This window comes from Chenopodium quinoa, unplaced genomic scaffold, assembly GCF_001683475.1.
Source record: "Chenopodium quinoa cultivar QQ74 unplaced genomic scaffold, ASM168347v1, whole genome shotgun sequence".
Classification (NCBI taxonomy): domain Eukaryota; kingdom Viridiplantae; phylum Streptophyta; class Magnoliopsida; order Caryophyllales; family Amaranthaceae; genus Chenopodium; species Chenopodium quinoa.
Genome location: NW_018743199.1, coordinates 2,863,638 through 2,891,163, shown reverse-complemented (window position 1 = coordinate 2,891,163; position 27,526 = coordinate 2,863,638). Strand labels below are relative to the sequence as shown.

At 32.7% G+C, this 27,526-nt stretch overlaps 3 protein-coding genes and 1 long non-coding RNA gene across 5 annotated transcripts; 3 read left to right on the top strand and 1 right to left on the bottom strand.

The window, feature by feature from the left end:
- The first annotated feature begins 1,066 nt into the window (after positions 1-1,066).
- On the top strand, positions 1,067-9,759 carry LOC110733501 (SNF2 domain-containing protein CLASSY 1-like). 2 transcript variants are annotated; one of them, XM_021913560.1, is made up of 8 exons: positions 1,067-1,325; positions 2,497-2,586; positions 3,715-3,786; positions 3,958-4,205; positions 5,407-6,906; positions 6,998-7,153; positions 7,245-9,238; positions 9,318-9,759. In XM_021913560.1, exons 3-7 carry the CDS (start codon positions 3,738-3,740, stop codon positions 9,207-9,209), a joined length of 3,918 nt encoding a protein of 1,305 aa, XP_021769252.1. In that variant the 5' UTR covers positions 1,067-1,325; positions 2,497-2,586; positions 3,715-3,737; the 3' UTR covers positions 9,210-9,238; positions 9,318-9,759. The 2 variants fall into 2 exon arrangements, with proteins under 2 accessions (XP_021769252.1, XP_021769251.1); XM_021913559.1 differs by lacking the exon at positions 1,067-1,325 and adding an exon at positions 1,332-1,849.
- Positions 9,760-15,519: 5,760 nt separating this feature from the next.
- Positions 15,520-16,830, top strand: LOC110733500 (abscisic acid receptor PYL4-like). The gene has a single exon (XM_021913557.1). The coding sequence runs from the start codon at positions 15,797-15,799 to the stop codon at positions 16,607-16,609; it is 813 nt and encodes a 270-aa protein (XP_021769249.1). The 5' UTR covers positions 15,520-15,796; the 3' UTR covers positions 16,610-16,830.
- Positions 16,831-23,151: 6,321 nt separating this feature from the next.
- LOC110733499 lies at positions 23,152-26,929 on the top strand. Its single transcript, XR_002513640.1, has 3 exons — positions 23,152-23,396; positions 25,520-25,758; positions 26,856-26,929. It is a non-coding gene; the product is annotated as an uncharacterized LOC110733499 (long non-coding RNA).
- Positions 24,138-27,063, bottom strand: LOC110733498 (protein trichome birefringence-like 33). The gene is made up of 6 exons (XM_021913556.1): positions 26,874-27,063; positions 26,171-26,414; positions 25,461-25,635; positions 25,176-25,375; positions 24,948-25,094; positions 24,138-24,677 (listed from the first exon to the last, which is right to left on the bottom strand). The coding sequence occupies exons 1-6, from the start codon at positions 27,037-27,039 to the stop codon at positions 24,335-24,337; spliced, it is 1,275 nt and encodes a 424-aa protein (XP_021769248.1). The 5' UTR covers positions 27,040-27,063; the 3' UTR covers positions 24,138-24,334.
- Between the last annotated feature and the right edge of the window lie 463 nt (positions 27,064-27,526).

Here is a 27,526-nt window from a genome sequence, read left to right as displayed (position 1 = left end):
ATATTTAGGCATTATATATTTATATTATATACAAATTCTCATCGATTTTAAAAATACATATCATGTTATTTTCAAGCTTAGTCATACTGATGTTACTAGCTAGTTTATTACGAAGTAACGTAGATTATAAAAGTTTAGTGTATTAATGAATTATTATTGTTTTACTATCATATTATTAGCTGCTTCTTATTCAATCATCTAATTGATGTGTCATAATCATGATTTTATGAGTTATTGTGAGATCGAAATTACAGGATTTATAGACGGTTCGGTTTGTAAGTGGTTCGGTTTATAAACGATTCGGTGCAAACGGTTTTTACCTCGGTTCAAACGGTTTCGGGTTAGAAACGATTCGGTTATTTTTCGGTTCGGTTTGATTTCAGTTCGGTTTAAAACTGGTTCGGTTTGTTAACGGGTTCGGTTCTTATACAGTTTGACATTATTCGGATCGGTTCGATTTCGGTTTTATATAAATACGGTTCGGGTCGGTTTTCGGTTTTACAAAATCGGTTTTTAATCGGTTCGGTTCTCATTTGGGTCGGTTGGTTTCGGACAGTTAAACGGTTTCGGTTTGAAATTTGACAGCACTAATTATAGTATACACTAAATAATAAACTAACAAATAGTTATGAAATTACATCACAAGTATAAGACAAACATATGTCCTTCATATAATTTACTACTACTTCACAAGAAGATACTTTAATTAATATTGCACACGAAAAGAAATATATCAAAGAGGGAAAAATGATAATGTCTATTACAAGATTAGCTTAGTGAGCTTATTTGCACTTTAAGTAACATCATTTCATCAATGACTTTCCTTTACTACAATATATACAAATAAATAGTACGATAATACAGATTAATTACACAAGGTAACATTTCAACATCACACATAAAAATTAGGTCAATTAATTACACACATATCTGGAAAATCATTTCATTAATGACTTTACTAAAGTTTAATCAAGTCACTATAATATTTCAACATCGCACATTTGACATTTCCTCACCTTTCCCCTAACCAATAAAATATTTCATCTTTATTCCTCCTCATTTAACAATCAAATTCACTAAATTAAATTCCACCCTTTATAACCAACATTAGAGGCAAAAAACCTTCTAAATTATTGTTTTTATTTTGGTTAATTCTTCACCAACTACTTATTATTAACCTTGCATTGTATTTAACAACTTTGTGTTGATCAATAGTATTAGAAGAATCAATAGCAAAAAAGAGAGAGAAACAACAATTTTTGACATAGAACGTCTCAATTTGATTCAAAGTGAAAAGTTGTCTTTAAAGGTGAAAAATATGAAAGGTTAGTCCTTCTTTTATGTCTAACTCGTAAATAACTGAGTTATATTACTCTATAAATTTTAATTTTTCATTTTTAATTATCCAATTTCCAAAACCTTAATTTTCTACATTATCTCATCCCAAAAAAAACCAAAAATAAAAAAATTTCCCAACTCCTAGAAAAAAGTGAACGAGAAGGGACAGGGAGGTCCTTTTACCGCGGGATTCCCAACGACTTTTTCATATATCAGTGCATTATTTTTGTAGCCATTTATTTATTTTTTTCAACTTTCATTTCATAATTTCCGTAGTTTCATGCACAAAATTAAACACATTTTCTTACTAAAATTTAATAAAGACAACCCTTTATTGAATCCCAATTTCTATTTCTTTGATTTCTCCGCTTATTTTCTCACTCTCTTCAATCTCACTCTACTACTCTACTTCACTGTAAAAAAAAAAAAAAATTAACACCTTTTTATTCATCATCTTCTTCACATTTCTCCTCTAAAGATTAGTAATTTCTACTAATTTAATCATGCCCAGGTAACTAATTTTGATTTGTTCCTTGTTTTATGAGTTTATTCATTGATTTCTTTCCTTTTTGGTTCAATTTGATCATGATCGTCAAATGGGTGAAATTAATTACATTGATTTTGTTTAAAACAGGGTACTCTGTTTTTTATTTTGATTTTTCGATTTTTTTTTTTTTTTCAATTTCTTTGATTCATTTTTGCTAGTCTTAATCGGGAATAATTTTTATATCGAAAAAAAAGCTGATTTAAGTTAGTGGGTATTTCCATATTTGTGTGATTTACTACTTTTTTTATTGCTTTGGTATTATTTGGCCTTTTTAATCGATAATCTTTTTATGCTTCCTTTTTTGGTTTTATATTCTTTAAATTTTGTTTCTAAATGTTACTAATACTAAGATACAGTGAAATACTACCACAAAAACAGAGCTTTTCAATTTTAATCTATTTTTGTTGTTTAGGTTGTTCGATCAATCTCGAAATAGTTGTATTTCATTTGAAAGGATGATTAAGGTTTTATTAATTTATTTAATAAAACATTCTCAATTTATTTAATAAAACATTCTCAATAGAGAATTTTTTTGTGATTAGATTTTATTAATGTGAGATTTGAGTAATTTTTTTTGTTAATTAAATTAATTTTGGTGATGATTTTGGTAGGTGAAGTGTGTGGACTAATAAAGTGAAGGAGTTTACCAGGTCTATTTCTGCTGTGCTGACATCTACGGAGTACTTGTGGTCCTCGTGTGTGTAAGACTGTTAAATCTTTCAATTCTGTTTCATAATAATTAAATTCTCTAACTTTATTTAATTATTTATTTTTTTATTAATGCCATCATTAAATTTGTAATATTTGTATGGATGTATGGTACTAGGCCTACTGACCACAAATGAAAATTGTGCAATGATGTAGATTAGATTCGATCTCACGGGTAGTCGGTTTAGAACTTTAGATGCCATTACTGCTTCTATGGCAATGTGAACACTTTGGTCTCTTAGGTTTCAACTCTCAAAGGACTCAAACTATGTAGCACATCTTATCACAAGAGGGAAATGACTTTTGACTTCACTTTAATTCTACAATGAGAATAATGAGATGATTTTGCAGATTTTTATCTAAGAGATGTAATCCCTTTTTTTTTTTTTTTTGTGTGTGTGTGTGTGTGTGTGTGTGTGAGTGAGTGAGAATTGGGCAATTTAGTGGAGAAAAAAAAAAAAAGAAATGGAGCAAGTATTTAAAAACAAAGGGAGTATCTCCCAAACTGTGCCAAGCATGTTGTAATCCTAGCAAATTGTGGGCCTCATAAAGTGGGATTGTAGATTAAAAAAATGAATAAAGAAAATGTTGTCATAGAAAGACTAAATTAAAAGTGAATAGAACTTAGAAAAATGGATGAAAACGGAAAGCAAGTAAGACTCAAGAAAACGGAGGTAGTATTATGTGAAATTAAGAAATTAATGGTCAAAATTGCGTATCTTATGCTGGTCAATTTGTTGCACTTAAAATAACAAGGTGAATATTTGGCTATAGGCCTATAGCTTGGTCTGATAGACAGAGTTTTAATGTGAACTTATTACTCGTATTTGTTACCAAGTATAAACAATAATGTGTTGTATATTAGGAAAGTGATCCAATTATTTCAGGATATGTTACACATTATTTTTTTTTTCCAAGTATAAACAATTAGTCATTGTATATTAGGAAAGCGATCAAATCTTTTCATGATGTGTTACATATTATTTGTTACTGAGTGTATACAGTAATGCATTGTATAATAGGATAGATATCGATCAAATCATTTATTGTGATAGTCTGGTTAATCTATTTATACTTTGTATAGTTATTGTAGAGTTCACAAATTCTTCCATCACCTGCAGTTTAAGCACATCAAGGGGACACAATGAGGAAAAGAAGTCTTCATCTGGCTTTACATCCTTTCGATGATCATCGTAAGAAACCATTTCTATCTTCTGCAATTTCTACCTGTTTTTGTGCTTAACTTTATCTTGATGTACAAATTCAGATTGCAGTAGTAAAATTAAAAGTCATGAAATGGATTTTGTATTCATGAAAACTAATGATTTTTTAATTTTTTTTTTTTCATTTCTGTTATCTTGCAGCCTTTGAGATATTCTATCAAGGTATGTGGAAATCTGTGGATCGATTAAGAATCAGTTCGGGGACTATAACGTTTAGCTTCTTGGACCTTGGATATTTGTTCGAGGAAAAGAGTTTTCTTTCTACCCTGAGGCTTCGGCCAAGAAGAGCAACTTTGACTGACTGCACCTGTGTGCTAAGACCTGGTGCTGATGTTTCTGTGTTCTCTACACCTGATGATGCAGAAGAATCATCCGAGGGATCCCCCGCAGTAAGCTTCTTGACCCCCCCCCCACACACACACAGAGAAAAGTGGCTATTACATCGTGCTGATTATTTTCTTCATAGAATATTATCTTGCAACACCTCATTCCTTGCGTTGTGTACTGTTGTCGATTATCTGTTCTGTATCAGTGTATGTCATTTCTGTTAAGAGTATAATCTACATGTGAATTGAAATTTATTTCTCCTTAAAGAAGATAGGGGAAGATTTAACATACAAATCTATTGTGGGTTAATTTACCTTTTGCCAATTGGTTTTAGGATGCAACTTTGCTGGGCGTGTGTGTGGTTAGACTTTCGTAAATGATGATTATTATGGTAAAAAATCTATTTGTTGCAAGAAAAGTATGTTGTTTACGTTCATGGAAATTCCTGTCCACTACCCAAGGGACCGTAATTGTCATTTTCCGACATGTTATCCTTCAAGGAAGAAGTTTAAGTTTGTGAGAAAAATAATGTTCTGATCAACATAATTTAGAGAGTATTAAAGGATGCTTCCTTGGACGTATGAAAAAAAAAGGATCATATTTTATTGGAATAGGTCTTGAATCAATCTGTCGTTAGAGGCTATAAACCTCCTAGTTCTTAACCTATCCTTATTCTGCTATCAGTTTCCCTTAAGAATGTAAACTTCTGTCCTAGTGTCCTCTACCTTGTGAATGTAGTTTAACACTTTGTTATTGAATCACTTTTACTCTGTGTGTGTTCTTGTTTGTTGTTTTCGCTTAATACTTCTCGCATCCATTATAACATATCAAAGCTTATAACTTAAGAGAGTATGCTTCCAGTAGGCACATACTTTAAGAAAGTCCTAACTCTTCAGAGTTCAGGACAAATTACAACTAGTTCCTTCAATCGATGCTGATTCAACTTGTACTTCAGACAGGGGTAGATGTGTATGTTATATTACCTTGTTTCTTGTTTTGTGAATGAAAAAAATGCCTGGAAAGTTCTAGTATTACTGCAACTTTGCTAACTTTGGTTTAACTTAAATCCAAATTTAGGGGTTACATTATTTTTCACTTGAAAACACTCCTTATCAGAACTTATTTGAATCTATCCGAACTAATTAGCCCTTATTTAAACTTAAATTAAACTTGAGTACGTATCCGGCCATCCCTTGTTTGAACTTATGTTATTAGGTGAAACAAAGCCTATATGGATGACACTGTTACCACTCTTGAATGCAGGGATGGTTTGATGCAAGAATAACTTCTGTTGAGAGGAAACCGCACGAATCTGAATGCAACTGCAAGTTTTACATCAAATTCTTCTACATCAGTGATGACAATGCTGGAACTGACAGAAAAAAACTAAGCAAGGAAATCGAGACTGTTGGGATCAACCAAATATCCGTTTTACAAGTTCTCGAGCAAAGGCCTTCAGAAAATACACATTATAGGTGGAACCTGGCAGAAGACTGCACATCATTGTCGAGGACTAAACTATTTCTATCTAAGTTCGCTTCTGATATATCTTGGCTTCTTGTGACATCAGTTCAGAATCAGACTGTATTCGATGTAAGAGCGATAGAAAAGAAGATAGTCTACCAAATATTGGACACCAACTTCAGTCCTTATTCAACTTCTGTCCGTCTAAGTAGCGTGAGTTTCAGGACAGATGGTGATATTACATTCTCAGCTGTTTTCTCATTTGTTCCGATGGACAATGAGCAAGTACAGCCTGTCCCAGAGGTGAAGGAGGAAGAGGATCCACTTTCTGGATACGAGCTTACAGAGTTAAGGCGATCAAAACGTCGTAATGTACAGCCTGAGCGTTATTTGGGTGAGATAGGTCTCGAGGTGACTGATACTACTGCACTCAGAATAGGGTACAAGTTTTGGAATCAGGAAGATTTGGCCATTGTACTTGTAAATAACGACGAAGATACAAGTCATTCTGTTTTAGAAGATCCTCAACAAAATCTCCAACATGCTATTGAGTTATATTCAGGGGATCGCATTGGAGTTGAGACAATAGACGAGAATCTTGCTAAAGATGGTCTTAGTGATGAAGACAGTCAAAATCAAAAGCGGCAGAAGCGAAAATATGTCAGAAAAGAGAAGGAGAACAAGAAAAAGAATGCTGAAAAAGCAGGAACAGATAACCAACTTGCTATTGTTCCTCTCCCGGGTGATAGCAATCAAATGCCCCGGGAACAAAGTAATCTCCTTAATGAGATCCGACCAAATCCTCTCGACATTGATGATGATAATGTTCCATTGAAGTTCTACAAGCGAAGATTTAGAGAGCGAACAACTTCAACATCAATGTCAGGACGTATGAAGAAAATCTCCGAATTAGATGATTATGATCATGAACCAGGACGCGGAAGAAGGAACTTTAGTCATAAACAAAATCAGAAGTTTAAGCATCGCGCTTTTGCTTCTTCTAGGAGTGATAAGCACTCTGAGGATCCGTCGAGAAATAAAAAGAAACCTTTGGATATATCTGCTTACAAGGATCTTATATCAACTTACATGAAGAACATACAGTTGACAATAGAGAATAAACAGCCTATTTCTACTGATGCATGGAAAAACCTTCAAGGAGCATCATCTATGTATGAAAAGAAGGCTGCTGATGAAGCTCGGCCTCCCGAGGAGGTAGAAGAAGAAGAAGAGTCTGAAACTGAGATGTTGTTCAGAGAAATGGACCTTTGTTTAGCTTCAGCATATTTTGAAGAGGAGGTACTAAATGTTTAATGTTCTGTTTTATAACCAATTGCAAACATTATTAAGGTACTAAAATACTTAGCATTTTTAAAAACTTTTGGTGCAGCATTCAAAGGCTGAAGATGGTGATGAACCCGCGGAGAAGTTCTTCAAAAATGATGGATCTTGTCAGCATGTGTTCACCATAGACGATGAGATTGGGATTCTATGCCGGTTGTGTGGATATGTAATCACCGAGATCAGAGATGTTACACCGCCATTTGTAAGTGAATTTGAGGTTGATTTATTTAGATCACAATTACCATATACTCTATATTTTCTTTCTTTATATATTTTCTTTCTGGTGCTCTCAGATGCGACAATCAGGATTTACAGCGAAACATGACAGAAATGATAACAAGACTGAAAAGGATGATACTGAGCATAAGCTGCTGGATGAGGCCTGTGCTGATCTTGTCTATAATCCCGCCTCCTATGAAACTCTCGTGTCTGAATCAAACGACAATGTCTGGGGTCTAATCCCGAGTATAAAGAAGAAATTACATGATCATCAGAAGAAAGCATTTGAGTTCCTTTGGAGAAACCTTGCAGGGTCTTTGATACCTTCAGAAATGGAACCATCAAGCAAGAAAGTTGGTGGTTGTGTAATTTCTCATGCTCCTGGTGCCGGGAAAACTTTTCTTATCATCGCGTTCCTTGTTAGTTACTTGAAGCTATTCCCCGGGAAGAGACCTTTAGTTCTTGCACCGAAAACAACACTTTATACATGGTACAAGGAGATTATAAAGTGGGAGTTTCCGGTCCCAGTGTATCAAATACATGGCCGAAGAACCTACAGAGATAGAATTTACATGCAAAAAGTCGGGACTGCTTCATCAAGTCTTGTACCAAATGGAGATATCATGCATGTTCTTGATTGCTTGGAGAAGATACAGAAGTGGCATGCTCACCCTAGTGTTCTTCTCATGGGTTACACCTCCTTTCTATCGCTTATGCGAGAAGACTCTAAGTATGCTCATCGTAGGTACATGGGTCAGATTCTGAGGGAAAGTCCCGGGATTTTGATACTTGATGAAGGACACAACCCGAGAAGCACAAAGTCAAGGCTGAGGAAAGCTTTAATGAGGGTTGACACAGAATTCAGAATTTTACTCTCAGGAACTTTGTTTCAGAACAACTTTGGTGAGTATTTCAACACTCTTTGCTTGGCAAGGCCAAAGTTTGTTGATGAGGTGCTTCGAGTGCTTGACCCTAAGTATAAGAAGAAAATAAAGGGGCAGAATAAAACGCGAACTTCCATTGAAAACCGTGCCAGGAAGGTTTTCATGGACATCATTGCAAGGAAGATAAACTCGAGTGAGACAGAAGAAAGAGCTGATGGCCTAAACATGTTGAAGAACATGACAAACAAGTTTATTGATGTATATGAAGGCGGAGGCTCAGAAAACCTGCCTGGCCTTCAGAGTTATACTCTGATGATGAAGCCAACTCCTTTGCAGCATGAAATTCTTGTGAGACTTCACAAACACATGAATGTGGCTCGAGGATTTCCTTTAGAACTCGAGCTCATGATCACCCTTGGATCGATCCATCCATGGTTGATAAAATCCGCTGTTTGTGCAAACAAGTTTCTTAGCTTGGAGGAGCTTCAGAGCCTCGACGAGTTTAGGCTGGACCCTACAAAAGGGTCAAAGGTGAAATTTGTCCTTGGACTGGTCCAGAGGTCTATAATAAGGCGGGAGAAGGTTTTGATCTTTTGCCACAACATAGCGCCAATCAACCTCTTCCTTGAGCTTTTTGAGAGAATTTACGGGTGGAAGAAAGGCCACGAGGTTCTAGTCCTTCAAGGGGATCTCGAGCTTTTTGAAAGAGGAAGGGTGATGGATAAATTCGAGGAACGTGGAGGGCCATCAAAGGTGTTACTCGCTTCAATCAATGCTTGTGCTGAAGGTATTACCTTGACAGCTGCCTCTAGGGTGGTCTTGTTGGACTCTGAATGGAACCCCTCAAAGCAAAAGCAGGCCATTGCTCGAGCATTTAGGCCCGGTCAAGAGAAGATAGTGTATGTTTATCAGCTATTAGTTAATGGTACATTAGAAGAAGATAAGCATGGTAGAACAACATGGAAAGAATGGGTTTCTTGTATGATATTTAGTGAAGAACATGTGGATGATCCTTCAAAATGGCAAGCGGAGAAGATCGAAGATGCTTTATTGAGAGAAATCGTTGAGGAGGATCATGCTAAGTCTTTCCATATGATTATGAAGAATGAAAGGGCTTCTTATGAGAATCCTTTGAAGGTGATCACTGAGGAATAAAACCATCACCCCTCCAAAAATTGTAAAATGTAAGAATCCTCTTCTTTGATTTTCATTTAAATTGTATATTTTTGTTTATTTATGAACTCTTTATCCTTGATTGAGCAGAGCTATTGTATAAAATCCGGAGGATGATCGTGGATGTTCGTGTTCAATGAAGCAGGAATGTCAAATATGATTCTGATGTAGTTATGTTATGACTAACTATTTAGATGCAAATTCTGCATTTTCCCTGATGTTTATGAGGCAGAGTTCGCGGTTCATGATAGTGTAGTCTAATGTTATAATATGCAGCTCATAACGAGAAACTGATGCTTGCTTGGAGATGTACTCATGTACTCTCTCCAATCCAAATTACAGTTTTTTTTTTTTTTAAGGTTGTGCATATATTAAGGAAATGTGAGTTATCTCGTGTTTGAACTTATTGGTACTTATTAATTCGTATTTGAACTTATATTAGCTGTAAACTTGTGTACCTTTGCTTTATTTTAACTTATCAGTCCTGAATTTTCTTGATAGTGGAATAAGAATTCATGTTATTACTAATTTACTATTGCTTGAATTACTAAGCCGAGTAAAATACTACCTTCGTTTTATATTATTTGCAACAATGTGACATTTATCAACATGTGGTGAAATTTGTTTGGGAGTGTTAAGTTATAAAACAGCATCCTCACAGGAGAGAGATCGAAAGAAATGAAAATTGAAAAAAAGTTATCAAATTAAATTGAAATGGTATCAGTTTGCGAAGAAGCAGGAATTCATGGGCTTTATGAATTTAACGAAAAGTATAGTGGATTAAGATGTGTACAACTTCACTGTACAAAGTTGGGCTTTGGAAAGCTTGTTCATTTATTTTAAAGCTAAGAAAATAATTAGTGTGTATGAAATCGGACATGAAAACTATTTGCCTCACAGGGCGAAATTCACGGGTTTACGCTCGATAGACCGGAAAGTTACAATCGGTCTGAAGAATCAAGGATAAAATAAGTGGTTTGAGTTTTTCTCTTGATTTTAAATGATCCTAAAATTGATTTTCATCCCTCGTCTCTATAGCTTTTTTAACACCAAAAAAAAAAAAAAAAAAAAAAAATAACAATTGTCAAAAGGGAAATGTGAACACCTGTAATCCCGTATATAGAATTACATAACTAAAAAAAATGACGTATAAATAAATAAAATTGTCAAGCAAGTACTTTTTATTTCATGAATATAAATGCTACGGAGTATAAGTGTTTGAGTACATAACCATAAGTTTTTTTTTTTTTTTAGATAACCACAAAACCGTATAGTGACAATCGCTTCTAAAATCCCCTGTAAATCTGTAATCGACAGGAAAACTCTAACTAAGAAAATTGTCCATAATTGATCTCCATTGAGATTCGAAAAAAAGAGGTCTTAACAAGTGGTACAACTGGACAAGTATGAAAGGATACTAGAGATCAGAGTAGATAGTCAAGAAGACTTTTGGAAAGAAATTCGAAACTTTCTTCGAAATTTTGAAAGGAGTCTTTAAATACTCCTCATGAATTTATATGTAACAAATTTGGTTTGATGTCATCGTCATTGTCGGTACGGTATGTAAAAACTCTTTCGTTGAATTTCTACTTCTTTATACCATAGACAAACTTAATTATAAGGTCTCACGAATATTTTTACATACACTCGAGTACACTGTACACTTTGAGGTATATTGTTCTCATCTTATTGATGGTTTTTCATTTAATCATCAAATGAAGAGCAAAACTAACTTAGGTTAGTTGGGTGTACGGTACACTCGCGAGTATATAACAATCTCTCAGGTCTTATTAATGTTTTTTCTTTTTTCTTTTGTGCATATAGAACTACAAATGCCAATAATATGTATATATATGGAGGAATTGATCTCAAATCTTAGATACCTCCTTCAAAAATACGAAGTTAATATACTGATTTCATTTTATGTTATTTGCAACGATTTGACAAAAAGTGTGAGGGTAAAATATTTAATCGTTGTAAATAATATGAAACGGATATAGTAAATCTTAAGAGTATCTCTATCAGCATAGTGGCAATTGGCAAATGGAAATTTTAACCAATGGACCCCTAGCTAGCTAGGAAGGTGCTTGAGACTTGAGAATTTTTTCTGAGTTTGTAAAGATATTCTTACTACATGTTCCATATGAATATATAACAACTTGCTACTAAACCAACATGTTTTAGAAAGTAGCTCACTAAACTTTAAAGGTGTTCATCATCCCTACACCAATTTGTAATATAATATGTAACAGATTTTTTTTCCAATTGTCCAATGTAGACCAACTTATATCTAACAACCGATCTCATATATGATTCTTTTTAATTGAGATAAACAAGTAAATAAAGTAAAGAGCAATCCTTCAAATAAATGATGCATGATAAGTTCGGGTGTATAGAATAATAAGTTTGATCAAGAGCTTAAAATATAGGATAAGCCCAAGTGATCAATTAAGTTTAGAAACAGAGCCAATATAATAAGCTCTAATAAGTTTCTGTATGAACGATTCACTTGAAAAGAGCGAAGTCATCATATACACTATCGGAGTGACCGAGGAATTGGCAAACTACTCCATACACATAAAAGAAAATATATATGCAATGTACCTTGAAGCAAATTGCAAAAGAGTGCATACTATTCAATGCCAAACTTCATCACTGCATACGTACATAAATATTCCATTCAATCTTTAGATTGAGGATATATTAGACCTAGTAGTAGTTGGTACAAAATCATATAACAAGTTGCAATTATAATCTTTGATGAAAATATATATGGTATTATGCCCTCTTGCTTGTTACACTACATATGCATTGAACATAGTTTCTCTTCTTCCTATGCAATATAAATTGATTGCACTTTTTTGTTAATTTTTTATACTTTCTTGACATTTCTTTTCTAACAATTTTAGATAAGAAGGTTCCTTTAAATTGCAATTGTAGATCAACTAGTAAGAATGTGACAAACTTGAAGGAAAATACTAGTACTAGTAGCTATAAACATAATATTATTCTTGTACAATTTGTCAAAAAGAAATTTTACCAATTGGTGAAATATAAATCATAGCAAAACACAAGTTGGCAGGAATTTGGGGGAGGGGTCCTAACTTCCCCTAGTATTCATTGGTTCAAGCAAGCTTTATGTAAAGTCTTATTCTTGCAATTCAATAATTCATTATTTTGTTGAATAATGTGATCATTTTTTGTTTGTACATTTTCTTTGGGTGATAAAAAAATTCGTATTTCCATTTTAAATGATTTAAAATCTTTGATACTCCTTCTGTGTTTAAATATATAAAAAGTTTCCTTTGTACGTGTATACCAATACGCACTTTGACTGTGAATACTTAATTATATTAATATTGTGCATTACAACATTGCACCTTGAGATATTATGGATTTATAAATATTATCAAGTTAAATACGACTTGTATAGAAACATCAACATTAATGTGTAATCGATTAATTGTATCGTCTGTTTGTACAGAATTGTTAAAAAGTGTAACAACTAAATCCAAACAAACGACAAATAGTAGTTTGTCAATAGTTATACTATCGGCCCATATCGCCCTACCAATGTAAGCAGGTCATGTCTCATATCAACATGACCCATGCATAAATACATTAATCCAGCCTGAATATATAAATAGCGCTACTAATTAATTAAATAAAGGCTAATAAATTCAATAAGTTGGAAGAGGTGAAAAACTATTGCTTTGACATGATGAAAGAGATCGAAGAGTGGGTGTAGGAGGGGATTGATTAAAGTTAAGGAGAAGAATAATAATGGAAGAGTTTGGTAGGGTTTTAATTTTTGAAAATCAATTTATTAGCTCCCAATTATGAAAATGAAATTGCAAGTTGATCCTTATTAATACTGCAGATGAAAGAGATGGTTTTAGTACTTTCATCATTAGTTCATCTTTAATTACTAGAGCTACTTGTTTATAGGAAAATACAAGTTAATCTGCCAGATAAACGAATTTTTGTTAATCTGATGACATTTTTGTAAATATATTGAAAAAGCAAGGTCATTCATTCAGTACTTTTGGTGAACTGTCCAATTACTGTTTGTTTTTGCTTTTACTGTTTGATTAGGAAATTACACATGTACTCAACTAGTACATGAAAAGACGCATATACCCCTCCACTGCTACTTGAAAAGACAATTGACTGGGTATCCCTCCTTGTTTATTAGTTCGAATTATGAAAATTAAATAGCTAGCAAATATACAGTTGTGTAGTACACCCATGTGTACTGTACATGAAATATCGATCAATAATTATCTCATAATGAAAAGGTTCAATTTACAAAATAATTTTATTTAAGGAAAGTGTGTTGTAGATAGCCCTTAGGCTACATATAAGGAGCTAAAAATGAAAAAAAAAAACGAAAATATAACATTAATTAGGCTTTTGTTATGCATTTCTAAATTAATACTCCATACAAGGTACCAAATTAGAAATGATTTTAAGTGCTAATTCATATCCCTAGCCAAGGAATACATATAATATTATTTTTTATTTTTAATAGTTAGGTTTTAGATCGGCCTTTACTAATGAATTACGAGATATTTCTCATATTTCGAGAAGAAATAACCTCCTTTGTTACAACTCGTGATACTTTAAATTTAATGCCCGTATAGAAGTGTATGATCATGAAATGGCCTTTGAAGTCATGGCCTGTTACCGCAAATATCACCAAAAAGTATAGTTTAAATAACATTAGCTTAATTAATTTATTAGCAAGGAGTACGTATTAGGACAATTATGAACAAATCTTTGGAATATAAACAAATAAAGTAGTACGATCTTACTTTATTTTATTTTGCTTTAAAAAACAAAATAGAAACTAAGCAATTTTAATCCGTATGTACTTAAGTTTGTAAGGTTGCGTCACGTATAAAAAAATAAAAGTTAAATTAATGAATAAAGTGGTGAGAAAAGTTCAATTGCACATGTAAATATCAGCCAAGTAGCATGTCTTTTGGAAATGAATAAATGTGTATCACAAATGTAGGTTGAATGTGTCCCTGCTAGCTCACTATATCGATTTTCCTTCTATAAGACATCGACTTGATGATTATTAAATTGCCATTAATTCAATTTGCAAAATGTTAATTGATGGCCCCAATTTTTTGTTATAATATAACAAACAGCTATCGGTATATGTTTTGCATTGTAATTCGTATTTTCGTGAGTAAAATTTAATTTACGGAGATAGGATGTGAATTGAGTGTAGTATAAACATTGTACTTCGATAATATAGAAAATCAAAACTATGAGAAACTAGAAGGTATCGTATGCAATTGTAATGTGTCTCATCACATTAGAGCGGATCATATTTTTTAACGGTAGGTTGAAATTATATGTCTTGTTTATTATCAAATTGTTCCTACCCTCAAAAATAACTTTAAAGTAGGACATGTTATGATTTTACTAAATGATGTGCAATATAATGGTTATATATAATCTATATGGTCTCTTCTTCTTCATTGATTTTAAGTGAAAATTAAAATTAATAATCATATGATTCATATTTGCTACAATAAAATCAAATAAATAGCATCTTTTAGTTAAGGTAAGAATTGAAAATGTAAATTTAGTTAGTAAAGTTATAAGGGTAATACTAAGATCTTGGATCTCGGATCATATTGTTAGTAGTTCATTTTTGTCATTATTCTCTCCATACCATTAGATTATGTTCGATGCCCACTCCTATAAACAATTTAAAATATCTAATCATTACAATTAATTTAAAACGGAGGTGGTAATTTAAATTTGAGACACAATACTCTTGTTATTACGAAGTACTCCGTGTTATATTGAAAACAACATTTTTCAAAATTTAAAACCACAAATTATAGCATAGCATAACTATTAATTTGGAATAGAACCAGAATTATAAGAAGATGGATGTGATAGGTTAGTAGTCGCTCTCAAATCGGAACCCAAAAGAAAAACAAAACAATATTTTAGGCCGTGTAGTCCGAGGTTAGAGTAAGTAGGGTGGACCATTCCAAAATTCCAACACACAAAACAATTGCGTAATTATTTTATAACCTCATCATCTCATCTTCACCTAAAATCATAAAAATGAACAAATAAGCCACAGTAACTTAGAATTTGTACGACCACATCTCATTGGTTCGTATCTCCGCAATTCTAGACGAGCCCCCATTTGTTTATTAACAATTGGACAAAATTAATTTGTTATTATTATAGTCTTAATTTAGGATAGTTGAATATATATAATCATTTTTAATTTGTTTAATACAAATAGCCAAGTTTTGAGTAGTTGGATAGTACTAGTAAAAAGAAAAGGGCAGCTTCCTAAAAACTACGTCCAAAAATATTTTTGTTGCAAGTTGTTCTTCCCACTTGCCTTGTCCGGCGTAATCCCGCCAGATAAGATCAACCTTTCCTTTCCTCAATTTTCTCTCTTTTAATCACATAGTAAATCTACTCTCTTCTTCATTCTTAGTCTCTCTCCATCTAAAACTTGTTTTTGTTTTCTCTTTCAAATAGAGTTTTTTTTTTTTGGTTTTTGTTTTGGAGAGTAATAACTTATAATGCCTTCTACTACTCTCCAACTTCAAACTTTTTCAACAACAACAGCAGCAACAGCAACGTTCATGGCCGATACCACAGATGTTGTACCTGTAGTACCGGTCACTACTATGGCAGCAGAGATGAAACCCTCGCTAGCTAATGAGCTAGCGAGGGAACTTTCACTCTGCTGCCCTTCTCCTGATGAGGAGATGGAAACGGTGGCTAGGTACCACAACCACAAGGTTGGGCCTAACCAGTGTTGTTCCGTTGTGGTGCAGAGGATCACCGCCCCCATTGAGACCGTCTGGGGTTTGGTCCGTCGGTTTGACGAGCCACAGACGTACAAGAATTTTTTGAGGAGTTGTCGCATGATCGCTGGGGACGGGGGTGAGGTCGGGTGCCTGAGGGAGGTCCACGTGGTGTCAGGGTTGCCAGCTCAGTGCAGCACAGAGCGACTAGAGGTCCTAGACGAGCAAAAGCACGCCATAGGGTTTCGGGTTGTGGGCGGTGAGCACCGCCTGCACAACTACCGATCTGTGACCACCCTGCACCCCTCGTCCTTCTCTACAGGTAGTAGAGAGGACAATAATAATGCAGCAGCTGGTGGGACGACCACAGACCGTCCCACCAGCTGCTGCAAGGGGACAGTAGTGGTGGAATCGTATGTGGTAGACGTTCCTAGTGGTAATACAAAAGAAGAGACGTGTGTATTTGTTGATACAATTGTGCGTTGCAACTTGCAATCTCTTGCCAAGATAGCTGAGAGAATGGCCAGATCATCATGTTCAACAACTACAACCCCATCTTCTTCATCATCATGTAAAGTTTCATGAAATCATTTTTATTGTTGAAGATTTCAAACATTAAAATTTACTTTATTTTTGTTATTTTCTTTGTTAAGATTTGTTGATACCCAAATTAATTAGGATTTTTCTTTCTTTCCCTTAATTTTAGGGTGAGAAAATGAAAATGTGCTTATAATTTAATTAACACCCCCCTTTCCCCCGTTAAGGAGGACAGGTTGTTTGGTCATACGATGAACATCTTAATCCCATGTTATTCGTCATTAATTACTTTTAACTGTTAATTTATGTTTACTTAGTTATTAGTTGATTGAAATAGAATTGAAGAGTACGTTATAAAGCTTTGGGATTTCAGAAATATAATAAACGGGCATATTCTTGATTATATTTGTCACCTCAAATGTTATTTTTTTCATTAATTTATTTAATCAATCTAATGAATTTGTTAAGACTATTTCAAACATCAACCTTTGAGGATTCAATGGTTCTTAATTAATTAAGTTGATTATCCAAATATTATACGAAGTAGTATATAATTATATATAGAGTTATAGGTAGTCAACTCTATACATAAGTATAGTTTGGCTAGGCAGCCTGTGATACATGCATTAATATTATGTAATTGTCAAAATAGTATTAAATTATTTACCTATTCAAATATGCAGGCTGATTAGTTTACAATTTGACCTCCATTAAAACCTTAATTTAGTTCATTATTGTTGATGACGTTTTCAAAATATACTTAACTATGATGCCATGAATCATGGAAGTATAGCAACTAACATAACAACATGCATTGATCTTCTTGATTTGATTTTAATTGATTATCATATTCTAAGGCTTGAATCTCATGTACAAATTTGGGGTTTTTAAAAATTAAATCTAGATGCATTTACAAATTAGAGGATGAAATAAGTCTAATAACTAGTTAGGACTTGATCAAATTTGAAAGATCGCCTGAACCATATATGATAACTGACGTATCATATCTCAAAGACACTAGAAAATTTCAAAATGTCCTCTCACATTTTTATAAGTTACTCTATACTAATATTGTATCCTTTGTGAATTCCTAAAATAATGTATTTTATAACCAGCTATTGATTTATTTTATTTTTTCAATTTTTACATATTAAGAAGTAACTAGGAAAAATGTGTAAGCAAGTCGTAGAATTAAATTCACCATCTTATGTTATGTTACTTACATTATACAAGTTTTTGTTTTCCATACCTTTCAATCTTTCATAGTTACTTACACATTTTATTTTATTTTCAAATAGTGTTAAATTTTCAACTAAAAATTCCTTTTTTTAAAAAAAAAAAAAATTAAAATTTCCAACTAGAAATGACAATATTATAACACTACTAGATTCAACAGTAGGCTTGGTAACCAAGCCTACTAGGGTAACAGAGTTCAAATTTCGCGGCCTTCATTTTGTCGCTCGCACTTTACAAGCCGTACAATTTTGACATACTTTTTTTTTTTTTTTTTTTTTTTTTAACATACTTTATATAATAGTAACTCGTAAATTAAGGTCTAACACAGAGTTTTCTACTCCGTATTATTTGTACAATGAGAAGAAGAATATTTCCTTAGGCATGCGAAAGTCATGAGATCCTCAACAAGCTTTATTTAGTGCTCCTTTTTCTTTTGACAAATTAGTTATTACTCTTTTATAATGTACCAATCAATATCAAATACGATAAAAAAAATCTACTACAGATAATTCTCGAGTATATTAGAAAAATATTCATGTATATCTTCAATTTCTATGGATTAGAAAGTTTGCTAATAAACTTCAATTTCTATGGATTAGAAAGTTTGACATAAACTTCAATTTCGATGGATTAGAAAGTTTGCTAATAATAATAGCTTAATCATCTATTATTTGAAGACTTGAAGAAAATAATAAAGGACCACACATTTTGGTAATAAAATGACCACATATATAGCTCAACAACCTTTGCCTAGAAATTCAATCCATCACTAGTTGTAAATTGTAATCAAGGAACGCATTTTTCTTCAAAAGATAAAATATAACTATACACTAAAAATCCTGTCAAATAAACTATATAAACACTAAAAAAAATATACTGTATCAGTTTTGACATACTTACGTCGTCTACCAATTTATATACGTCTAATATTAATGTAAATCTCTAAATTATTTAGTAACTTTTTTAAAATCATGTGTATTTTTCAAAAAAAAAAAAATAAAAAAAAAATTTGTATATGCATATTAAGTAGTACTAGTAGCTAGGTTTCTATACTAGTGCAAGAAGGAATCTAAAGCAGGCGTTAGCAAGTTGGAAATTTGAGTTTTCCAAAAACTCAAGTTGCTTTAATAAAGGAAAAGCTGAAGAAAATATAATCGATCGGTGCAACTTGCATTGCTAATCCTTTTCTCTTACTCTAAACATTTTTATAATTCAATTTGATGATTTATGAACTGCAACTTGATTTGCAAGTGGACGTTCAAATTCAAGCAAGATTATCAGAATGACATAAATGCCACGTACATTATTGTTTTTATTCATTCTCTATATATCTATGTAACGTAAATACTTGTATTAGTTGTATATACATGTATTTGATACAAGCTATAATTAATAATAATCCACTTTTGATAATTATTATTATTATGATATAGATTATCAAAGAGTATTATTTACTAGCTACATTGCTAAGTTAGATGAATGTTTCCTAGTACTCCTTTGATATCTTTTTTGGCCCTCGAGTTAAAATCGATTTTGTAGTCGTACGTTGTTTAATTTATATTTTGGGAGTGAAATTAAAATCTGGGGTTGAGTTCAGTATATTAGGATTTTTTATTTAAATTTTCATGTATACCTTCTTAATTTTCTCTCAATAAAAAATTCTTTTAATTTAGTTTGTGAGACATAGATTATAGACTACATTTTTTTCATTTGCCAAATTTTTTTGTATTGTTTGTTTAAGAGTGTTTCAGTTAATAGTTAGGAGAATATGAAAGATAAAATTAGGTAGACATTTAATTTATAGACTGATTATAGCCTTTTATTGTAATAGTCTAACCATAAATCATACTTGTATTATTGAATTCAGTTGACATGCATATTGATAATACTCGATGGAAATTATAAATACAAAGTGTATATTTATGGTAACTTGATATTTAAACTAGATTTCAACAAAAATAAATAAAATTTTGTCTCTCCTTTCTCTCTCCAAAACCCTATCCTCCATTGTTGAATTTTGAAGGGGCTTCCATCGATTTTAATAGGTGGAAAGCCCCAATCCTTGTTTCTTTATTGTTTTTTTTAGGTTTATAATCATGCTTCCTCCTTTTGGGAGGAACTTTTCTCCCTCGAAAGAATGGGTTTCCGATCTCCTTCGAAAGACAAGGGTTTTTCGACCTCCTTCGAAAGACAAGGTTTATCTCCTCTTTTCGAGGGAGAAATTTCTTAGTTTTGAATCTATGGTAGCAGATATAATGGATTGTCGTGAAATTATTTCGTTGGTGAAAAAGTTATCGAATACGAACAGATGAATCAGAAGGAAAGCATCCTCACGGCTACAAAGGATCGTTAGATTGTCTCTCCAACAAGGCTGTAATTTTCAGCGATATAAGCGGGAGATGCTCCGCAGTGCAAGATTTACTCGACGATCATAGTTTTTATGAAGGAAAATTCTATTTGATTCAATATCTTATGTATTTGTTAACGTCGAATCTCTATTGTAGATGTCGTATGACTTTTAATTAATGAAATATTTTTGCTATTAAAAATAAATAAATAAATAAAACAATAAGGAAAAAAAAACACTCTCATCATTTAAGCCTAATTTGAGAATGATTTCTTTTTTTTTAATTACAAATATGATACATTGAGACTAATTAATTATGAATTTTACAATTTTAAATACGATATAAATATTTCAAATATTATCATAAATTCATTTAATTTTCTTTTTGCTACTAACACATAGTGGAATATATTTGATTATATACACTAAGGGTCTGTTCTCTTCAGCTTATTTTCAGTTCAGTTTATTTCAGCTCTAATAAGTTCAGTTCATTTCTTATCTTAATTTTTTTTTCTCATAAAATATTCACTTCAGTTCAGTTCAGCTCCAATAAGTTCAGTTCAATTCAGTTCAGCTCAGTTAATCAGAACATGCCCTAATAATTGTTGTAACCTTTTAATATATATAATTACCAACATGATAATATAGTAGTTGTAGTTTTATAATCTTGTTCATGCAACTATGCAAATAAACGTACCATATATATGAATAATAAGTCAGAGTAAAAACTTGATGATCATACTACCTTCTTTTATATAATAAAAATATACAGTACAAAGTACAATAATAATAATCATAAAGTAGAATATTGGCTATTTGGCCAATTGATGGATTATATGGATAAATAATTAGCAAAAGATGCCAAAAAATAATAATTAATTGCAATAAAATCTTTCTTACGGATAATTATCTGGTGGGGGGTATTTTAGGGCTGGAAAAGTAAGCATCCCACTTGTGAGACAAGGCAGACACGTTTAAAATAATTTTGTTACAAATTAAAAGCTTATAGTAGTAGTAATATGAGGTCATATCATATCAATTATATTTACAAGTATATTGGATTAGGACCTGTATTTGTATATCGTTGGTCAAACTTAAAGTGGTTAGACTGCAAAAAGAAGATGGATACTGTGGCCAGTAAGTATGGCTTTTATTAGTTTATAGTGAAGTGTCCATACGTTATTCCGTCCAAGTGTTAACCCCTTCTCGCACCAAGTGGACCTATTATTTTTGTACTCGTAAATATTTCTCCCGTTTTTATTATGATATAGGAGAACGTCAATACCTTTTATATACACCCAGTTTTGCACATAGGTAGATGCAATTAAAGATACTTCGTATTTTTTTAAAATATTATTTGTACTATATAAATTTTTAAGTGAACGTACAAGAATTTAGATAGTGGGAAAAATAAAGTTTGAAAAAATTGCAAAATTATGAATTTATCCATGTGATTGCAAGCATAAAGACAACATTAATTAACAAGAAATGTAATATTTTTTATTTCAATAGGTATGTAATGATATTTGTAAAAGTTTAATTTAAAATAGCTAGCTAGGTTGCGTTGTTTGGCCCATTAAGCACAATTTTCAGATACAATGAATTTTGAGCTTTGTGTCCTTTTTTTTTTTTTTTTTTTTTTTTGGAAACAAAGCTTTGTGCCCTAGTTTATAGATCAAAGTTTATTTTTTCATATCTATTACTCCGTATTATTGGTCATCTCTAAAATGAATTACATGTTCAACTATTATTGTTAATTAGTAAGTACTTGTCAATTTTTTTCCTCAAAAAAAAAAAAAAAAAAAAGTATTGTCAACTTTTTCAACAAATGTTTAAAGATATAATAAATGATAAAAGTATAAAAAGTAAGTAAAATGAATGAGACACTTTTGAAAGTTAGTGAAAATATAAATGATCACAAATGACAAGAACTTAAATTTATAAAATACAATTGTATAACAGTACTCGTATAAGATTAAACACCATGTGAATAGCATGGCATTAACAAGTTAATGCGTGTCATTAGAAAAGTAATTAAGTACATCATGCTACCCGAATCAATCCTACATCTATGAAATCTATGCAAATGAATTGATTAATTAGGTGGTATCTTCAATTCTCTTATTCGCCTTGTGATATTTATAATTTGTATCAAATAGTCTTATTTTGTTTACTACTCCATAATACATAAAGGTAAAAGGTACCGAGTAATATGTAAGTCCATCCCAATATGATCGCCCCATAATCCTAATCCTTCTCCTCCCATGCTACTGATGAAATCGATCACATGTTAGCTTGTTACTAGGGTGGTAGATGAAAGATATTACGGGATAAATCGAAAACAATATAGACTAAGTTAATACACATGTTCAGTCTTATAAAGATGCAATTATGTATGAGTAGAGTAATTTGAACATATTACTCCCTTTGTTAGGACTTGTTCTCTTCAGCTGAAACAAGTAGATATGGTCTGAATTTTTTAAGGTCTGATCTAGTCTTATCTGAATTTTTCTGATCTGGTCTGGTTTGATCTAATTTAATAATTTGACTAAACTTTGACCGCATTTTTATTACTAATCTATAAATAAAAACATTTATTAAAATGGATCTTGTTAGCTTCGTCTCATCATGAACTTTTTAAATATGTAATTTTAATAATTTTTTAACACACAATTAACGATATTTAGCGATAAGTAAATGATAATCAAAAGTTTTGATTTGGTCTGAACTGAATCTTTCTGACCTGGTCTGATCTGATCTGAATTTATTAATAAGTATCTAAAATAAGTTGAAGAGAACAAGTTCTTGTTCTCATTTTTCAAAATTTTATAAAGGTCAAATTTATACATAGGCTTGTCCAAAAAAAAAAAAAACATTTAATGAAGAATAGTGTCAAAATCAAACTGTGAGATCAAAATTTAAAGTTCCAACTTTATCAGATGTGGATCAAATTTTAAAGTTAAATTATGCTAAATAATCAGATCCTCACCAGTCCAAATATAAATTGAATGTTTTTTAATCGGGTCGGATTAGGTGCGGTTTTGACATCTCCACGTTGTCAAATGTTTAATTAACCATGCTCAAACTTTAAGCCAATAAATAAAAGATGATTCGCAAATGCAAAATACCCGCCAACTTGATGTTACAGTTCAAATTCAATAGTGTACATCTAAGCGATAAGTTATTGCTCATTCCAACTCTGATTATGCAAATTTTACATCTCAACGATTTTTGCCTCTTTTTCGTTCATCGGTAAACCCTAAACCCTACTATTTGAATTTCAATTATGATTATTTGGGCATTAAAGTTTTGAATTTTATAATTGGGAATTTGTTTTCTACTCTAATAATTTATGGGTTACACTCAGAATCTGTTGAAATTGTTGGGTATTGTGATTGGTTGTTATTGCGTTGCTCTGATGCTAAACTTCTTAGTTTATTACTACTAATTATTATATTTGCAATTATAGAACAATGAGAGATTATGTTGGTTATGGCTTAATTTGCAAATTTGGGAGGTGGGTTTATCAAATGTTATTGATTGGTCCTCATTCAAAGAGTGTTCTTTACGCCCCACTAGGCCACTATTCCTTACAAGGGAATGTTGCATGTAATTCATGGGGTAATTAATTAATTATAGCATATGATTCTTTAGGTGAACGTAATTGATGTTGTTGTATTGATTTACAATGGGAGAAAAAGGAGGTATGATGTTTTTTTAATTTTGTTTGCAATTCATGTGAGGGTTGTTTGAGGTACTTAATGAATATGAGATGGGGAAGTAGGTTTGGGAGTTGCATGTTGCTCGGACTGTATGCTAAGTTGAATAATGAAAGTAATGTTGGACTGTGTGCTAAGTTGAAGCCTAGACATTGAAGTGGAAAAAAGCGCCTGAAGAGGTAGCAAATTTCTTGAGTTACCAAACTTTATGAATACTGTTTAGGGTTGTTGCTGCTAATCGCCCTCTTTGATTATAGAAGGAGCATTCAGACTGATAAAAAGTACTAAATTTCATGTCTATTACTCCGTATTCCAATGTTTGTGTAGTTCTTTACATCAAATGATTGTTTATATACAAAAAATTCATTCTTATTACATCCTCCGGTATGTATGACTTTGGATTTCATCTAGGAACAACTCTTGGTCTAGTGCATTTACAAAAAGTAAATAACAAATCTTTTTGGCTCTTGCTTAAGGGTAGAAAAGTTTTGCAAAGAGCAGTTCATTCCAAGTATCTTGTAGGCCTGGCAAACACCAATGCACACAATCAGCATAGCTCTTGGGGTTTGCTAACTGCTCTGGGGTTGGGGGGCTCCACTGCTGCTTGTAAATCTGTGTGTGCATATCCTTTCGATAACTTGAAAGCTGTGTAATGTTGAGAAATGATATGGGTACTCTTGTTCTGCTGAATTCTTCATCGATAATGTTCATTATGCTTTCATGGGAATTTAAAGCCCAGCTATAATCAGGATCATTTATTGGAGTTGTTTCGTTGTAACAGTTGCCGTCTGGTTCACCTCCCCAGTTTATACTCCTGATATTAGAAATCTAACATTAATACCCCAATTCCTTACCAAAAAAAGTTTCATCTGTAGGTATTTTGAATACATTCTTCCTGCTAGGCTTAGTTGGCTAGGGGGTAAGGTTCTTTATAAGGATTACCTATCATTGGTGGGATTCATGATGGTGGTCTTGTTGGGTTGATTGTTGGACACACATTTGGCTCGAAATTGCTTGCAGTGGGTTCTAGTAAATGATTACACATGTTCAAGAGGGGAAATCCAAATAGGCCAAGCATACATACCTTGTATGACTCGGAGACATGCCAGTGAAGAAAACTCTGGTCTTCTTTGGGTCCATTTTTCTCTCAGCCCATTCCAACATGCTCTGTATACCCACCCGGTAAGCATCCTCTGTTTCAAGAATTTCAAAATCCGTGAAAGACCCTTTCCTGAAGAAATGAGGAGTTGATCAAAAAAATGATTAAGGTAGAGAAAATAAGTGCTCAGTGGCTAAGAGTTAAGGACAGTACAAGATCTTCAACTTGAGGCTGGTCATCCACCAGATGTATGTGCCGAATACCACTACATCTGCTCCTTCCCAGAATTTCCCGTGCTTATCCATAGACCCTTTGCGTACAATCCTCTCTGTTACGTTGTCATTACCAACACCATCTCCGTTTGACTCAAGCAGTAAGGGAGCCCAGTAGAACTCAATGGTTGCATTGTAGTCCTGAAGAAAAAGGCGTTGTGTAACTTTCAGAAGCTCAACCTGTTTTTACATGATATTATATTATGCAAATTATGTATTTTTGTACCTTTAATTTGAAGACTGATAGTGAATCATAAGAGCTTTTCATGGACTTGCCATTTTCAGGTACCATGCCATGAAGAAGGCAGACCATGGATATAAACTGACCCCGGCTTAAGGAATCGCCAACAAATAGCATTCTCTTTCCCCGGATGGCCTCCAACATTAAGGTTGCATTAAATCTGGAAGCTTTCATTTAGTATGTGCAAATCAACACAAACTCGAAAACATAGCTTAAGTGTATGCACATTGATTTGACAACACCATTTCTCTGCTCTCTCAGGTGTGAAAAGATTTTTATCCAGGTATGTTTTCAAAATATAGTTGAACTTACTAAAAGATTACAATGTGCACAGGATTGATGTGAGACATATGTGTCATTAGAAGCACTGCACAATTTAATTCCTCATGTGTAACATCAACATACCTTATCTATTCTGCATTTGAGTTTGTGTAAACATGCAAATTTATACTTTATATATTTCTCTTTGTTTCAACAAATTCTCTGTATCATGTGTGATGATAAGCATCGTATTGTATTTCATTGCATTAGCTTCCTTTAAATCAAAGTATCATTTCATCAATAGAATGCTCCAGATATTTGACAATGTTCAGGACAAACAGAATCAACATTTTTGGCATTTTAAGGTGATAGAGATCTTACATTAGAACTATCATCTAGGAAGTCATTAGATAACAGACTTGACAGTTACTCACTTTGGTAAATCGCAGCCATGAGGTTGCCAGTGCCAGAACAGGTAGTCCTTGTCAGGGCGTCCATGTTCTTTGCATGTCAACTGTGGCAGAATGTAGGGGCACTCTGACTCCTCATACATAGACTGTTTCTCCTCGTTCCAAACCCACCTCCCACTGAATATATCACAATCTTCTGGTGTCTTCCCTACTGCAAATGGAAGGATCATCTCTTTCCTTTTCTCGCTCTTTTTATGCTTCAACTCAACTGCAATAAACAAAACAAAATCTATCACAAGTGCGGAAACAGGAAGAAAAAAAAATAGATGTATATATATATCAGTGTGTGGATCTAATGTTGCCTAGGACCATCATTATTATTTAATCATATACTCCGTTTCTGAGAAGAAAAAGGAGTGCTACAATCACCCCCCTTTGTAATATTCGGTTTCATTATGATTACCCTAGGTACTTTTAAACGAATTAAAGAAGGAAACAAAGACCATAGTATCATGTTTAGCTTTGAAACAATGTATTAGTGAGACATAGTGCTTAGCAGATCTTACAGAAATCCCCATAGGAAGATAATGATTTCAAGATCATCCATTTTAACATCTTTACTGATGAAGAATAAAGACCATGGTATTGTTCATATAAAACTAAAAACCTGACCAAAAACTCTAATAAGGACTATATTTTGTGATAAAAGGGACTACTAAGTACTAACCAAGAGAGGGAGGGGGGTCATTGAGTGCCGGAAATTGCTGTTGATGATGAAAAGGCGTGAAGGCCCAAGGGAAATCATAGCTGTACAGTATGGCCACAAAGCTGATGAAGGCAAGGAGGGTGAAGACCAATGGAGGTAGTCGGGTTTCTCTGACCATCAAATTCATCAGAAAAGAAGACGGGAGAACTTTTCTCTTCTGCCTTTTCTAAATGTGGTATTTTGGGTTTTGGAGGGAGAATCTAAAAGAGGGAAGTTGCATAGATATACAAGGTACGTAGTCCCCTTTCATTGATGGTTGATTGATTGCTTCAAAAAAATTGTTGTTTGACACATGTTTATCCTTTACTTATGGATGGCTAGGACAGTTCTTTGCATATCTTAAAAAAAATTATTTGTTTCTTTTTTCATATCCTGATTGCATTTCAGTAAAATATGATACGTATTACATTTTCTTTTCAAACTGCAATGAGGTTATGAAAATCGTGGTTCATATGATAACTAAAGCATCTTATTGGTAGATGACGATTAGAAAAACTTCAGATCACAATCTTAAAGAAATTAACAAATTTTGTACTGCTTGTAGTTGATTTGTATCAGTTTCAGAAAATATTTCCATGTTAGTTGATTAATCACACTTAGTTTTAACACAAAAT

Coding starts and splice junctions, on each gene's coding strand:
- LOC110733501 (XM_021913560.1), top strand. CDS start 3,738: ATGAGGAAAAGAAGTCTTCATCTGGCTTTACATCCTTTCGATGATCAT. Junction 4,206..5,406: donor CATCCGAGGGATCCCCCGCA/GTAAGCTTCTTG, acceptor TCTTGAATGCAG/GGATGGTTTGATGCAAGAAT. Junction 7,154..7,244: donor GAGATGTTACACCGCCATTT/GTAAGTGAATTT, acceptor TGGTGCTCTCAG/ATGCGACAATCAGGATTTAC.
- LOC110733500 (XM_021913557.1), top strand. CDS start 15,797: ATGCCTTCTACTACTCTCCAACTTCAAACTTTTTCAACAACAACAGCA.
- LOC110733498 (XM_021913556.1), bottom strand. CDS start 27,039: ATGAATTTGATGGTCAGAGAAACCCGACTACCTCCATTGGTCTTCACC. Junction 26,415..26,873: donor TGACCCCCCTCCCTCTCTTG/GTTAGTACTTAG, acceptor TGTTTATTGCAG/TTGAGTTGAAGCATAAAAAG. Junction 25,095..25,175: donor AGCCTCAAGTTGAAGATCTT/GTACTGTCCTTA, acceptor TCATTTCTTCAG/GAAAGGGTCTTTCACGGATT.